This window comes from Bemisia tabaci, chromosome 5 (assembly GCF_918797505.1).
Source record: "Bemisia tabaci chromosome 5, PGI_BMITA_v3".
In the NCBI taxonomy this organism is placed as follows: Eukaryota; Metazoa; Arthropoda; class Insecta; order Hemiptera; family Aleyrodidae; genus Bemisia; species Bemisia tabaci.
The window spans coordinates 33,243,670-33,260,539 of record NC_092797.1 but is presented as its reverse complement, the minus strand read 5'-3'; the positions used below and the strand labels follow the sequence as shown (position 1 = coordinate 33,260,539).

General features: G+C 40.7%; 1 protein-coding gene across 1 annotated transcript in view; it reads right to left on the bottom strand.

Moving 5' to 3' along the window:
• Positions 1–15,347, bottom strand: part of LOC109037499 (uncharacterized) — a 30,462-nt gene extending 15,115 nt beyond the window's left edge. Inside the window, exon 1 of the mRNA XM_019052210.2 lies at positions 15,292–15,347. Within this exon, the coding sequence (XP_018907755.1) occupies positions 15,292–15,306 (15 nt within the window). The 5' untranslated portion in view covers positions 15,307–15,347. The remainder of the gene's footprint in view (positions 1–15,291) is intronic.
• Positions 15,348–16,870: the final 1,523 nt, after the last annotated feature.

Genomic DNA, 16,870 nt, shown 5'->3' with positions numbered 1-16,870 from the left:
CGACATTTTCGTGTGTGTCAATCATTTATAAATGTTTTTATGAATGCATGGTATTTTGTTGTTGTACCCTCCATTGGCTGATCATTGAGTACACATCACGAACCAACAAACTTATCAAAAATAAAAATGATTGACATGAGTATTTAGTTAGGTACGTGAGAAAATTTCAGACAGTGAAAAGCGAACATTTCAGAAAATGAGTATAAAAGACAAGTAAAGGCACGCATTTTAATCAGTTGATCGACTAAACTTGTCTTTTGATCAATATTTTTATAAAATAATTCTAAAACATCCCTTTTCCAATGTATGTAGTAGTAATGATATATCCTGTTCCCCCTGAAAAACAAAAAAATGAAATGTAAAATCAAATGTTCGCCTGCTTCTGAAATCGGATGACATTGAAGGTTGGAATTACCTGCTCTTTCTGGGGTTGGTGATTATTTGAATAATTTCTTACTCATCTTGACTACACTTTAACATGGTTACAATACACCTCTTCATATTCACGCTTACTACATGGTAAACTTATTTTGTAATTGTTTCGAACAACGGTGACCCTTATCAACTCGACTAATTTTTCGAAAATATAAGAGAAAATTGTATCAAGTTGATTTATTCATCTAAGCATGTATGCGTGGGACATTCTACACTTTCTGATGCTCAGAGGGAACATTACATGGAACTCTTTTGTGCTAGGGTACTTAATTCATGTATTAATCTGTGTGCATCTGTGTGAAACCATTCATAGGGCTAGGTCGTTGTAAGCCGGTTAAGTGACCTGAGCTTAATGCAGATTTATAAGTCAAATAATTCTTAAGTCCATTCACGATCCGTTTCGATTTCTTACAAAAATCTTTTTTTCTTGCTGATCGGAAGCAGAACATAGAGGCTTTTATATAATTTGTAAATCCGTGACCCCATCCAGCTATTAGCCACCGCATGGGCAATCATTTCGCGAATTGAAGTTACGCAACACCAGGGTTGACCAATGAGGGCTCGTCCCGACCATCAGGCCGAGGCCTTAGCACCTCTAATAATTGTGCAAAAAGACCCGCACTTTTTTCTCATTTAGCACGATGAGAGTGCGCGAACACCCGCGTAACGCCACCAAAACGGGGAGGGCGACTCCCAAGGGCCGGGTAAAAACCATCAGTCCCGCGAAAAAAAACCCCGAGAAAGGAGCTCTATGGGAGTGAGTTGAGGGTTTTGCGGTGGTTACGCTCGTCGATATGCTCATTTATGGAGCCTGCAAGTCATTCACTCATAAAAGAATATAAATGAACGAAATCTGGGCCGACGCGAGTTCAAAGTAGGCGGATTCTCCTCAATGGCGAAGGACAAGGTTGTTCGTTCACCCACTGCCATACCACGCCAAGCAACGGCTTCTGTAGTGACCTCTGAGTGTCGACATAGTTTTTTCTCACTCTCGCGACACCTGTTCTGAACTCATCGATTCATCTTTGAGTAGATTTTCATTTTTGAGGAGATGCATTTCGATTTTCAGAAGGAAAGGGGTGTGCCTAAACCAGTCTCTAACAAGGCGCTCTGGTCGTTTTCTGTCCCCAAGTAGAATTTTTAAACGGTAAAATTGCAATATTTTGAAAGTAAATTGCGATTTTTTATAAAATCGTTACGATCATCAATATCCGAGCGATTACCCTCAATCTTGTCGCACTTTTATCTTTGTAAAATCGCGTTGGATAACCTCGAAACCTTCGCTCAATGTGTCACAATCAGAGACAAGAGACCCTCCACTGGCCTCCTAGCGATAGGTGGAAGCTTTTACTTTCGAGGTTTCAACCATTCCTTACGGACAATTACTAGGGAGCAACAGTCATCACCCTAGTTTCGGCTGTTGACATACCTACATGGTCGATGATGAGCTTCGGGTGACGTCATGAGCCAAACCAGTTTCCCAAACGTCGGCCATTTTCGGCTTGTTTGCAAAACGAAACTGCCAACTCGTTGTTGAACATCAACCATGTAGGTAAGTCAACAGTAGAATGCTGAAGTCCCGAAAGTAAAAGCTTCCACAATGGCCAAAATACTAGTGGAGGGTCTCTTTTCTCTGGTCACAATTTTTGGTTCAACCATATTGCGATGAATCGCCATCGATAAAATCACAATTTTGTTGCAAATACATGCTATGAAATCGCAATTTTTTATCCGCTAATATTGCAATAAATCGACGTCTATGAAATCGCGATTCATTCTTCGATCAAATCGCAACTTACCGCGATCACTACTACTTAGGTTATATTTCACCATCAATCAAAGCCTGATTACTTTCAACAGAGACGTTCAAAAATCATTGCCTTACTTATTATTAAATTATCATTTTCCTACTGAATTTTTATATTTTCCCTTGGCTCTCATATCATTGTCAAATCGTCGGCGAACCTTTCACTGGTTTCATTTTCACTTACTCGAGCGCTGCTCGAGAAAGATGAGTCTAATTGTCACGATAATATGACTTCAAATGCGAACAATCACGATCCCATATCTCCTCGTTAAAGAGAAAATCCTTACGGTTCAATGCTAAAAGGATAGTCGCATGGTTCAAAAACCACTCACACTCGGCCTAGACGTCGACCGCATCGGCGCTTATCCGCTAAGAGCCCGGTGAGAGTTCGGTGCTGGGAGGATGCTCACATTCACCGAAAAATAAAAAATAGCAATTCACGAACGAGCTTAATTAGGCGTTCGTAATTCTGCTTTGATCATGAGACCTCGATACCATTTCAAAAAGTGTTTCCGCTTTCATCCCGCTAAGCTGCCGACATTAATTTTTCATTAAAGCTCCTAAAACCGATCAATCAATTCCTACGCCTATCGCCTCCCCTATCTTCATCCGCACCCTTCGTTTCACCGCTTTGGATGAATGTAATTACTCAGCCTAGTGTTGTTCGTAATTAAGAGTAATTATTGCCGAGAGAGGAATTGAATACAAGAAGACGAAGGAATTTTTGGCGTGGTTTGCGTCGGCATCGTCTCGTTGGCTGTCTTGTCGTTTTCACCTTAAAATTTGGTGTCTTAATGGGTAAATTAGGTATTAAAAAAGAAAAAAAAGCATCTTGTGGTATGGTAAGATCATAAGTTACAAGCTTTGCAAGGGCAAGAGTGCAAAAGTTTGGAATTATCTATACTTCCGCAAATTTCAGAAATTATGAACTTTATCGAGGATACAATAAACGTTTTTGGACTATATATAGCTGAAGAACTAATAAAAATAAGAGGTTCTAGGTAATGTTTCTTACAGCATAATGTGCCGTTGAAGGTTTACGTCACGGATTTGTTACAATGTTAAAAGAGGCAATAAATGGGATGAGGTGCTTTAAGTGGTACTTAAACCATACTCAGTGCAAATAAAGACTTAACATTTACACAAACTTCACTGACATATTTTATAAAGTGAATCGTAAAAAAAAAAAAAAAAAAAAAAAAAAAAAAAAAAAAAAAAAAAAAAAAAAAAAAAAAAAAAATACTCCATAGTACATTTTGCTGTTTGAAACTTGGAGCTTTTAAGGAGTTAACCCCTGTTGGCATTTGATTTTTTGAGTAAGAGCAAGAGGAATACGAAACCTCGTCCATCAAAGGTGGGAAGAAACTGAAGACTGTGATTAAGAGAGTTCATGCTGCGTTTATGACTCCAGCAAAGACGCCGCAAACGATTCATGCAAACATAAACCTAGTGTAACGTTTGCAAATAACCCAGCGTCGGCTTTTGCGTTAGCGTGCTCAATAAATTTCTGTCACGCGCCATGAGTATATACCTCATTCAAAGTTATTTTACGCGGATTTCTTACAGCGTGACTGTAGCCGTCGCACCTTTCACCTATCATAACGTAAACATTTATTGATTTTCTCAGACAGGGGTTCACTATCGATGAGTTTCCCGTTAGCCCTAGGATTACATTTTTCTCGCTCTCTGATGAGAAGTTTTCTGAAAAGTTTAAGGGAAATTTCAAAAAGAGGACCAGATTATTTCGACTAATGTGAGCGTCTCTTTTCCTACTAAAAATAATCTATAAATCGTGTCAAAATGCCAGTCACACATTAAAAATGTCTACTGATCTCGACTGGTTTCACTAAAATCTCTTGTAGGCGTTATTGAGAATGTAACTGTTTATTGCATTTTGACACTATTTTATTGTTCCTATTTACTAGGATTATCATGATCAGTTCGTTTATTGATTTTTATTTCTAAAAATTAGGTGCGTCGATAGTGCTCGTAAATGACTAACATTTCGAGATATCCTCACTGGAAGAAAAGGAATGACCTGAGCCTCGAGAATTTTGAGCCAGAAGACCGCTACTTGCATCTCTAGGATATTCTGCATTCAAAATTGGCGTTGTTCGCAATCTTATTGGCTTAAAAAATTAGCTCGAGTTTTCGATGAAAATTCGACCTACACGAAACGAAATTTCTCATTACGCGGTCCTCTGATATTAATCATACTAAATTATTACTGTAAACCTCCACGCAACAACACATTTCCTCTGCAATGCAGCAGTCCTCGATTCGAAGAACAAGCATCTACTCCACCACTTTCTCCCTTCCCCTAACGTAATGAATGCCATGTCCAGGAAGTCTGCACAGGAAGTTCTTTACTTTTAAAATACCAGACTCACTCACGCTAGTACCACCAGTCTATGAAATTCAATATCGATGCACGAAGTGCATAAATAGAGCGACTCCCGGCTGACTCCCGCATGAGTGAACACCTTCGAAACGGGACGATGGACAGAGAAAGTAAAAAAGTAAGATCGGGGGAACCTATAAATAAACCGCGTATGAATTAAGCGGACACTGGATTAGTAGCGATGTGCAAGCACCCTACCGTGCTGAGCAAAAACCACGAATGTACCCGGAGTTTCCATTTTGATTTAGGTATTGCTTCGCACGCTGCCGCACCCGTTCATCCGACGACAATTAAAATTCAAATCGAAAAAAAAAAGAAGACGCGGAGAAGATTAAGCAAGCGCCACGCGGGTCACCGTAGTCAGCCCAGGCCGTTTAAAAAGAGAGAAAAAAATTGCGCCATGAACCCATTAAAGAGCGGTAAAAAAGGTAAACGGTCAGCTGAGCCGAAGGAGAGTTTATTTCTCTCCCCGGCCGGTCATTACGGTGACCTTATGAAACACATATGTCGATGCGGCCGGTTTCATATTTCGCGACAACGACACGGTGACCTTTGGCGGCGGGGCAAATTTTTCTGGCACCGGATTGATGCAACCCTCTTACCTAACCGGCGACCGGAAGACTCGAACTGCAGCTGCTCGCGAAGATCCAGATTAGCGGCTCGCACAAACCGCCCCTCGGTTATGATTATTGACGGCCTGCCGCCGCGCCGGGCCGGGCGCCGGTCAAAAGCTGGAGCGCCGAGCTCTTCCTATTCTGTTCGGGTTTAATTGCTTCTTGCCACCGACAATTATGCCTTCATCGCAGGCTTTATAACTTACAGAATAGCACTGTTGTGCAAAGTAAAAACACCGCAAGATCGTTCGGGTGCTGTCATATCCCCCGAGCTAAAAAAATCATTTTTGAGGAAAGTTATGAATATTTCTTCTTGGAATTTTTAGACATTTTAGGTTGAATTGCGAGTAAAATATTCTGAAAAATTTGAAGAGGAGTATTCATATGGTCCCTTGAAATTCGTTTTTTATGAAAGGAAATTTGGCATCCTGTAAAGCCTCTTACGACGCTTTGCCCTAGCATTACAGAGCAACGGAATCAAAACGAACCGGTTGAATCAGGGTTGCGCACCCAAGAAATGATTAACTATGCGGAGCTTATGTAAATCCAAGCTGCCTCATATAGAGGAAACTTTCGATTTAAATACATTTTTAATCGATTACCGCGTGGTCACAGGCCCCATGAATTCTAGGAACTCTGATAAACTAAATGCTTTCTCATAATTTTCGTACAAATCGAACACCCTTCCAACTCCAGAGTTGCACGTTGCTTAATTAAATCATTCGATAAATCGATACTTTTTAAAACCACCAAAAGTCAACATTTCAAGCCTTGGTTTGCATTATTTAAAAATAACTCATAAGAAATCGTATCGTTATTCCGTTTAATTTTTGTTCCTAGCTTGACTCATGGGGTGCTTGACTCCATCAAATATGTGTAGCATTCGACAGAATAAATTACGCATCGTCAGTTTTTTAGGGAAAAACGTGACGAGTAGAACAAACTTAAAAAATGACAGCAGTGAGCTTTAGTGAGCGCCTTCAAGATTGACAAGTAGGCAATTTCACGACTTATAAGCACGTTGATTTGTTTCATTTATAAGCGTACGCCTTCTGCATGGACTTGAGCGTACGGTCGGAGTATTCGATTTCACGACCAACCAATCACGATTGCTAATTTTTATCTTCCGAGTCATAAAACCTACTAATTAATTTATACATGGATATTCTTTTCCCAAAAATCAACCCCTTAAAGCTGTGGTACACTAAGAATAAAAGTTCGATTGCAGGAGCTAAATTTCGGCTCATATTGAACATCAAACTTTTTTGATATAGGCAACTGAAGATCTCAGTTCAAGGAACCAAATTTCGTGAACTGTGCCGGAAAAGTTCTGTTTTCAGAATAAACCGCTCGTTTCTCTGCTGTGTATGGTTATCTCATCTTATTAACTTTCTTTCACCTTAACCGTTCCTTTGCATAACTCCACCACATTTTAAGATTGAACACTCACAAGCATGTTTTATTTGACTCCAATAATGTCCAGCAAAAGTCGCATTTCTGAGGCGGAAACCCAGTCGGTGACCCGAGGAAAGCAACGGGGGCGACAGGCGCAAGTCGCAAGTTGACACGCGTGTTTCGCAACGTGCAGATAATGCATTTCGCATGGTCGCGGATGTCAAATGCATTGAACGGCACCGCGGATGGAGCGCGAAATTCAATTACCGCCTTTTTAAACGGGCATTTGTTTGGCAAACGATGTTCCTGATAAATCGACGTCGCTGAACTGCACGACGGCGGCGGACGCCGCACACTGGGTCGAATTAATAAGAGAGGTCGAACACAGTTTGAAAACTTTAAACGCGCTTATAACTCCGTTTATACAAAAATTCAATGTTTTAAAAGTGGCTCCATTGGTTTCCTCGTGAAATTTTCTTCCAGAGGAACCCCTTGAAAAAAAAATGTAACAGAATAAACATCAAAATTGGCAGTTTTAGTCAAAACTTTTTTGTCCGACCTCCGACTGACTTGAACCAGTGTGCGGCGGACGGTTCGGTGACGGCCAACATAGCATTCGCAAGTCACCTTCCTGCTCCTGGAGAATCAATCATAGACGACTCAGTTCTCTTCTAGCAACGTTGCGCTGCCGGTGAATAAGTGACCAGTATAATTTGGACTACATTTGCAATTCGAAGCTACAATTTCTAGCTCAGTTTAGGAGCAACGTATGTGCCATTAGTTTCTCAATGTACAGAAGTGTTTTCATGGATGAGACGAAAATTGTGTGGTTTCTAATTGCGAAATGTCATCCGAACCTGGTGTTGAATAAATCGAGAGTAGGAAGAGAACCCGGGTGGCGTCAACTTTCAGATTCGGCCTTCAAAAATAGCTAATGAAACTGTTAAATGTATTCAAGTTAGGGAATCCTTTTCGTTATTTGTTAAGTGAATTGTAGTAAAAACGTCAAAGAAAGTTATGAAAAAAAAGTGGGCACAAAAGTGGCTTTCTTTTCCTGAGGAAGATTAAAGTAGTCATGCTGTTTTTAATGATTTGACGAGTCCTTTAATTTTAGTGATGTTTAGATTTTTAAAATACTTTTATCATAGTGGAGCACGATACTGAATGACCCGACAAACAAGGCTTTTCCCTGGTCATTAGGAGAATAAGAAGAAGAAGAAGATGAAATAAATTGGCATTGAAAGTTTGTTAAATTCTGGAAACTACTGATATTGATGCGAAACGCAAAAGGAACTACAAACTGTACAACCGGAGACTCAAACGCCCGGCTAAGAAAGGAAGACTGGCTGCAGCACATCATGGGTATCAGATTACGTTTTGGGAGAGGTACGAATTGCGATGTTCCGTTCGTCAAATTATCGATTTGTCAAACTGACCTCTTGGTCCATGTAACCGAACTACCTTTACATCTCAGTCGAATTTAAAAGTTCAATTACGTAAGTCGCCAGTTCAATTCGGCAATTGTTTTTTTCTCTGCACATTTTTATGATACGTTGCGCATCTGCCCCAGTGTCCGTAGTCGTAATGAATACTTTTAAAGTCATTAGCATGAAGTCGTCAAGTAATATTCCACGAACCTGGCAACCGGAGAGAGCGACTTATGACCTGCACTACATGCAAGACAAGGGAGAGAGGTGGACCGATCGGGACGCCATCTATCGACGCCTACAAAGACGCGTGCCCGAGCACGCCCCTTTTCCTCATCGGTGCACTGGGTCACCCGAACACCTTAACACCCAAACACACGATGAATTACGTCCCGACCCGGGATTCATAATATACTACCGTGCTATAGAAGAACGCCGTATAAACCATCAAACGTTGCCAAATTTCCTCTGTTAAAATACGAATTTTCAGGGAAATCCTTGCATTTATCTCTTGAAATGTTTTAGAATATTTTATTTGCGATTAGATTTATATTATCTGCAAATTTCAAGTGAAATTATTCATAAATTACCTGAAAAATAAACATTTATCTATAGATGAAATTTGGCAACTCGCGAATGTACATACGGCGTTTTTACTCAGCATGACAGTATACGCGATCAGCATGCGTCGCTGAAAATGCCCGAGGACTTGACAGCACTTTCGTTTACCTAACCGCTCCGCTGCAGCGAATTCCTCCATTTTTATTACTTGGCTCCTTTTTCAGGAAATTTACGTTGTTATTAGTTCGCCACGAAGGATTGAGGCCCGCTCGCTCGGGTCAGACGCTTCGACGGTGCGGGATTATTTTGGACTCCGTAATAACTATCCCCGCATGCGCACACGTCTCCCGAGTTACACACTTTATTACATGTTGCGGAGGAACATGTCGGAAATACTGACCGCAGTGCAGAAAGCTCGCCGAAGACAGATCTGCGTACACGGCCGCTACGCAATTTTTACCGCTTCTTGTTTGTTTCGAGAACGGGGCAGAGAGATAAGGTTCTGCCATCCGTGTCCTTTTTTAGAGAGACCGTTCATCTTTGCACATGAATGGCGAATTATGAAAGAGGATGATGTTGGCGGACTCCGGACATCAATTATGACTTTTTGCAAGTCTCGGGTCCTTGCGACTAATGACTTTTTCTTTTACTCACAATCAGTAATGCGTGATTTAATAGGTTTGAAGACGCGACCTTTGAAGAAGAATGGAAAAGATGATATCATTTGAAGAAGCTGGAAGAACAAATAGGAAAACCGCTCTTCAGCGATACTTTGACTGTGTAATCCTTTACTTTAAAGGAATCCGACAGCCTTATCTACTTATACATAAATCGCACCAAAAGGGATTGCCCTTATGTCACTGGAAAAAAAAACCATTGATCTAGAGTCCATATCTTGAACAAAGGAAATCCGCTCAATTAAGTGCTTAGGTCTTGATTTAAGCTTAAATCTGATTGAATCAGAGTATCGTTTCTTGTCGATGTGTTTAAGGTCTGACTCTAGATCCAATGTGATTTTTATCCAGTGTAAGTATAGAACAATGCTCGTTGATGTAGCGATTTCGTGTAAATTCAAATGCGCTTGCGTCGTCTGTCATCGTTACAACGACCTCTAAAACTGTAGCACGTTGTCATCATCATTATAGCGTCTAGAATTGGTGAGCAGTCGTCTGGTAGGACCTATAAAACGGACTCTTCTGCAACGAACTGTGAACATGGCATGAGTCCGTATGCAATCATCTTATGCGTCTCAGGTCATGTTAATGCACACAGTTCCTTATGGCAGAATACGTCAAATGATTGTCAAATTTCCGGGTGCGCAATCAAAACGAGTACTAAAGAGGCTATTTTGACGAATGATATCCGCGACTTCTTGAGCGCGAAGGAGGGGACAACATTTCATTACGCGGACATTTCTCTCGGTGCGCAAATCTCGAAATTATAAAATTTGAAGCATCGTGATGGGACCAACCGGAAAAGGACAGTCAATAGTCGGACCGGTGGGGGAAGGGGGGTGTAATCGAGCTCATGACATTCACATTAAAGCCGCGACAACAATGAGCACCTTAACGCGATATTCGTGTGACATTCGCGCTCGCGGAGAGGCGCTAAGATTCGTTTGGCCCACGGATGAGTTACGTAGAAAGTGATGCTCGAGCCCCCTCGGGCGAGGATGCCGCTTTTAGCGGGAAATCCCGGCGTTTCCCACGGCCGGCGGGGATTTTCCCGGTAAATTCGAAAACCGCGCGCTCGACTTGGTTTCCGTTTTCTGCGAGTACACGCAACACGGAGGCTCATTAGAATTTATCGGTTTTTCATAGTTGCGTCTGCCGAACTTAGAGCCTCGTTAATTCGCTTTAATTGGCCCATGCGACATTTCAATCAAATCTGCGCGCCGCTCTGACCGCGACCGCGCTGCGGCACAGAACATGTTCGTAACAACCCTGTTGCCGTCTCCACCGAAAATAACCTACATCTGAACCATTTTCAGGGGTTTTGTCCCCGAGTTCGCAACCCCGCGTTATCATCAATAGAGTCTTAACTTCCTCGTTCGCACATTCAGTGGTGCCGTTTTAGTGACGAATTCCATCATTAAATATTTCTAGGTTGATCTTGAAGATTACTTGAAGAGACCTATAAAGCGTGGGAGAGATTCAACTAATCAGCCATTGACATACATTTCCTGATTTAGGTGTAATTTTTAACAAGGATCTGCCTAAAATCGGGTTCTGCGAGACGATATAAGATTACACAAGATAAGGTAGAGCGAAAGCATTTTTAAAGTATTTCAAAGGCAAAGGGAGGTCAATATAATGTACTAAGGTTATTTTTTAAACCTAAACCACATCAAACTCGAACCGGAACCCATCTCGAAAGTTTCCAAAGCTCTGGGTTTGAAATCACGGAAAATTGAAGGCGAATTTTGAACCTTAAAATGTTACATACGTAAGGCACAGGCCATCGGCATGTATCATTCGTACATATCAACTGCTAACAAGGGTTGACAAAACGCATGTCTCTATATCACGGAAGGTTTTAAAAAAATCCCATTACATTTTATTTTTTTAAAAATTAGGCAAAGCTCCTTTAAATTTACCGTGAGTATTGTTGAATGAGTGAAGTCTATTCATAGACAATTAAAGTCTTTTCAAAAAGCACAACATCAGTGGAAACATGCAACGTCGCAATCGTTAATACGCATTATTCTACTTAGCCATCGATATTATTGGCAAATGGTATCCTCGAGCATCAAGATCAGAGTGATTGAAGTGTTGTGACAATAAAACACCTATTTTAATGTTAGATTTTTAATCGAATCGTTATAATTTTACCTAAAGAACGACAAAAAAACGGGTTTATTTTGCTGTCAAAATGATAATCGTGGACTTTATTCTCAGAAAATCAATCGATAGCCTCAACTCGGGGAATGGAATTACCATACGGAGATAACGACCAATCTCACAGGAACAATGATTTATTGGGATGAGCTGGAGACTCAAACGCCCGGCTAAGAAAGTAAGACTGACTGCACATCACGGTTATAAGATACGTTTCGACAGTAGTACGAATAGCGATGAGTGTTCGTGATTTATTATCTCCCGTAGAATTTTACCGCCTCAAAAATTGGCAATTAGGAAATTAACGGAGAAAGTTATTCATTCATATTCCTTTACTTTAGCTAATTAGCATTTTTAGTCTAAAACTGCGTTAGCGCGGACAGCGAGATCACTTAACCGTAGCTCGGCAGCATGGAAATATCTTTGCTCCTTGGACGTAAGGGCGTATCCCGATTCCCACTTGAGCCCTGCTGTTCATATAACTTCATGATTTTAGGGGCTCATACAGAAATGGAGATAGGCCTATACTTCCGAGGAGCGACGATATGAAGCGGGGGATCAACGATGCACTGACTCTTCTCAGCGAAAAAAATTGGAACTTGAACTTTTTATTCTCTCATTTAAAGAGGCGTTGATGGAGGACAAGCTCACAACTTTCAGCGAGTCGGGGACGGCATTTCTCATTCTCTATTCACTTCTCATCTTGTTTTAGAGAAATTAACTAGTTGCATTCGGAAACGAGCATAATATGTTATGTCAGCTGATGGCCTTTCTAAAAATTATGATGACATTGCGGCATTCTTCTACTGCTACACGTCCAAAAGAAATTCAAAAGAAAAAATGTGATATTTTTAAGTTTAGCAGGAGCTTGTTTTATTTCTTTTTACTTTTTCCTTTTCTTTGCTGTTAATGAATTCATACTATTCCCGAAAAAAAAAAATATAATTAAAGTTATTATAGCGTATTATTATAGATTTAGTAGCATGAAATAGTAAATGGATTCAAAAAGTCGCAAAACGTGTACGTATTTCAACATTGAGATCCGGAAATTTTCTCAGAATGATCAAAGCTCAAACTTATTACAAAACTGTACTAAACAATGAGAGAACAGTCAGTGAGCTCAATTTGTTGAAATCTTACACGTGTTTTGCGTATTGTAAAGTAACTACTGATTAAAGCTGAGGCTGCAATTAAGAATTCGTACTCAATTATTTTCTCGTGCTCAAGAAATTAAAAATAGTAGCACCTGTGCCGAAAGTTGAACCCGCGTCTGTAAAGAATATTTTTACAACCGGATTGTAATCTTATTTTATATAGATTTATTTTTGAATCGGGAACCTAAGATAATATTTATCATACATTTTAATAGCGTTCGCTAAAGCGCGTGCCTCAGTGGTCGGGCGGAAGGGGAGGCACGGTTGGGACTCGACGCGTAGCCACCTCCCCGTGGTGAGTCCTGGTCCTGGGTAGTTGAAATGACAAATCAGGAAACACGATTTTCAACTGGCTGAGAGCAACGCACAGGAAATCTGACACATTCCGATTTAAACTTATTTTCCCGCCATTTTTCGGCCGCCATCTTGGAAAAGCTCGGGTATTTTGCAAATCCAATATCGTATTTGTTTTTTTCGTGCTCGAAAACCTGTGGAAACCAAGTTTCAAGCGAATCCGACGGTAAATAACCAAAAAACGCATTTCCGCCGTTTTTTGGCCGCCACTTTGTTAAAAATTGAGGTATCGACAATCGGTTTGCGCCAAAAGTTTTCTTTTTTCAAGCCCTTTCGAATGATGTATCACAAGATAGGGGTACCTATTTGAAAAAAAAGGGTTAGGGTCCGCCCCCCTCAGGGGGGCCGCCCCCCCAAAATTTTGGGTACGCCAAAAAGTAGTTCCCTTTCACCTAGGGATATTCCCCAAATTTCGAATCCCTAGCATTTTTTGTTCATGAGTTATGAGCGGAGGCCCAGACTTTTGAATGAGCCGCCATTTTTTGGCCGCCATTTTGTTAAAAATTGAGGTATCAACAATCGGTTTGCGCCAAAAGTTTTCTTTTTTTAAGCCCTTTCGAATGATGTATCACAAGATAGGGGTTCCCATTTGAAAAAAAAAAGTTAGGGTCCGCCCCCCTCAGGGGGGGCGCCCCCCCAAAATTTTGTGTACGCCAAAAAGTAGTTCCCTTTGACCTAGGAAAATTCCCCAAATTTCAAATCTCTAGCATTTTTTGTTCAAAAGTTATAAGGGGGGTCCCGGACTTCTGGATAACCCTGTATGACTTACTAGAAAACTGAAAATGGGGGAAAAAGCGAATTCCAAAATTCCTATATATTATGTGCCGTTTCCCAGGACCTTTAGAATATGTGCAATATTGGAGAGTGTATAAATACGTGATCAATATAAAATTTGCGAAAAACGCAAACATGATATTCTCATTTCTACCGTGAGCAAATAAAGTTTAGCTTCAAGATTTAAACCCATTTTATAGATTTTTAATCGTAATCCCTACTCAGAACAGCAGAGGTTGACCTGTAAGTTCTGTATTATTTCCCGAATTCTTATTACCAAAAACTGTCTCAATTTCAGGAAAAAGTGCATACCACCAGAAATTAAGTATTTGATGAAAATTTTAAGCATATTCTAGGTCATACAGGTAGTGTGCAGGCGCGTAAAGCGCGTTGTTCCCTTATAAGTCCTCTAAGTCTGAATGAAAAACTGTCAAACATTGTCAACATTTTCCAGATTTAACTTCTCGTGATATCAGCGCTCTTTGAATTTGAAGCAGTTCTTGCCTTTCGGATTATAAAAGTTCCAGAGATGATGCGATTTGCTTGTTTACAACAAGATAGTTTAGAACTGAAAAACAGGAAAAATTTTACGTTGACGATGTGATTTCAAAACTTTAAGCACAGAGGATCGACATTATGTTTGTGAACTTTCCGAGAGATGAATTCATGCCTCATTCGTAAATCCAATAGCTGAAGCAGATTTTTAATTTCATTCAAGTTTTAGTCACGATGACAAATGCATACTTTCAGAAGCAGGTTAAAGACTGCATAAACTTCAGATTGAATACTTGCATTAATGTATGCTCACATTTATTTGTTTACGGAAGAAAAAAGTCCTGATTTGTGCGGCCAATCAACTAAAAGTATTACTTCTTGATGAATGTAATTATGATTATCTGTATTTAAGTATTTGGTTAATGTTTCCTAACGTTACTTTATTATCATCCCTACATGGTTCTGTAGTTTGGGTTATCTCTTAAAGCTTGTGCATCTATACTGTATTAAATCAGAGTTCTAGCATTATAACTTAAATGAGGCAAAAATTTGCGGGTAACCCATACGGAGAGATAATTAAACGACCGTTGAATGAGAATTCATTCCCTGCTCTTTGGATTATAGATTTATTCAGAGCCAATATATTTTCCGGGAAATTGTGAGGTATCACGTGTGTACGTTTTAAGAGGCGTTTTTATAAGCACCAGAAAGAAAAGGCATGCAGGAAAGGAAATGCGCTCAAATAATTTGACGTTACGAAAACGAGCTTTTGTAGCTTTCGAGGAATAGCAGCTTTCGCACGGTTAGTCCAAAACGGTTCCTGAAGGGTCAAGTCGGTGAAGTTGCCGTAAAGTAATCCATGGTAATTGCTGTCACAACACAAACATCGGCCGAGAGACACACTGACACAATTCAACAAACGATGAAAAATTTGGCAGATTTTGGAAAAGTAGTACCGACAACGAAGTATTTCATTACACGAGCACAATGATTAGATAGAGGCAGCGTTAAAAATGTGAAAAAAAAATAACACTAACCAATGAAATCCACATTGTCGAATTAAGTCTTCTGCTGGACTAGAAAAATGACACAGGCGCGCCGAAAGATGATTCTTTTATACAGGTGTAATTTAATTCTGTTCTGGAGCCCCCCTCTCCTGTTGCGGCGCGCAAGCTACGAAAAGATCAGCAACGGGTGCCCCAGCGCCGGCCCAAGCCCCAGACCCAGCGTAGACGCTGAGGAGGGGGCACAAGTTCACTCACTTTCATTCGGCTCCGTGCGCCGGGCCTCCACACTCACTGCCCGACACATCGCTGCCGGTCCATCACTCCCCCAATAACACTATCTAAGTACATCGCGATAATGTTTAGTTCGAGTGTTTAAAGCTGCCCAAAATGTTCGGAACATACCCTCTCTTTAACATGTATGGATTTCATACTTACGCTGTGATTCGGCCATCAAAACTAGAGCACCTGTATACGGGAGAGTATTGCCATCTCAATCCTTTTACTACAGAAAAAGTGTGCCGCTCTCAGATTGGTCTGCTATCATGTAGCCCCGAATTTGGCCCAATGTCAAACCCTAGCCCCTCCACTCTTAGTTTGGCCCAATGTAAATAAACAAGATGAGGACAAAGTTCTACGGTCTTCGTGACGTAATTTTGGATGTGATAGAAATTGATACTTTTGTGAGTTGTCTTCTACTAGCTACATTCACTAACACTACTAGAAAAATTTCACGAAACTTTGCGCAGAAGTTAAGTTCCGTAAACCTATCTCTGTGTGGACAAGGCCTTCTATTTATAAGAAATGAACAAAAAAATTATGAAAGAGCAAACATAAATGTGGTTTAATAATTTTAACTTTTGCCGCCGAGCTAACCGCACTGTGTTTGACGCAATGCGTGAAGTGTTCATGCAGTCTTGTAGGCGCTATGCGTTTCGCGTCGACCGCTGCTAACCGCGCTGTGTTTGACGCAATGCGTGAAGTATTCATGCAGTCTTGTAGGCGCTATGCGTTTCACGTCGACCGCTGCTCACCGCATTCTGTTTGACGCAATGCGTGAAGTATTCATGCAGTTTTGTAGGCGCTAATGTGTGTTAAATGTCAACCGCTGCGCCGAGGGCTTTTTCATTACATCTCAGGTCCTCGTCATCATTGCTCTCGGCGCCGCACCGCTCCACACTCGACTTATTAAATAATGTTCTGTCTCTTGTATCACCGAAAGACAACGAAATTAGAACTGACTATACTCTTTGGAAAGGAGAGCTTTTGTCGTCTTTTCTTTTTTGTAATTTTTTTTCTGAATCCAATTTGTTTTATACCTACATTTAAAAAATTGCAAGATTTGCCACCCCCTAAAATTGCCGCCATGGGCCGCGGCCCATGTGGCCACCCCTAAATCCGGCCCTGATGCCACAGAGAAATAGTTAAATTTTTAAACACCCAATAAATACGTTGTTAAAAAAACCCAAAAACTTGGGTAAAGAGACTCCGGGCAAGTCACCATCCTCTTGCCAAAAACCTCCAAAAGCTCTTCTTTGTTCCCCTCTTCAGTGGAAAAAGAAAATATCACACTACGACAGTTTCCATTTCTGTCATAGAGTACCCCAAGCGG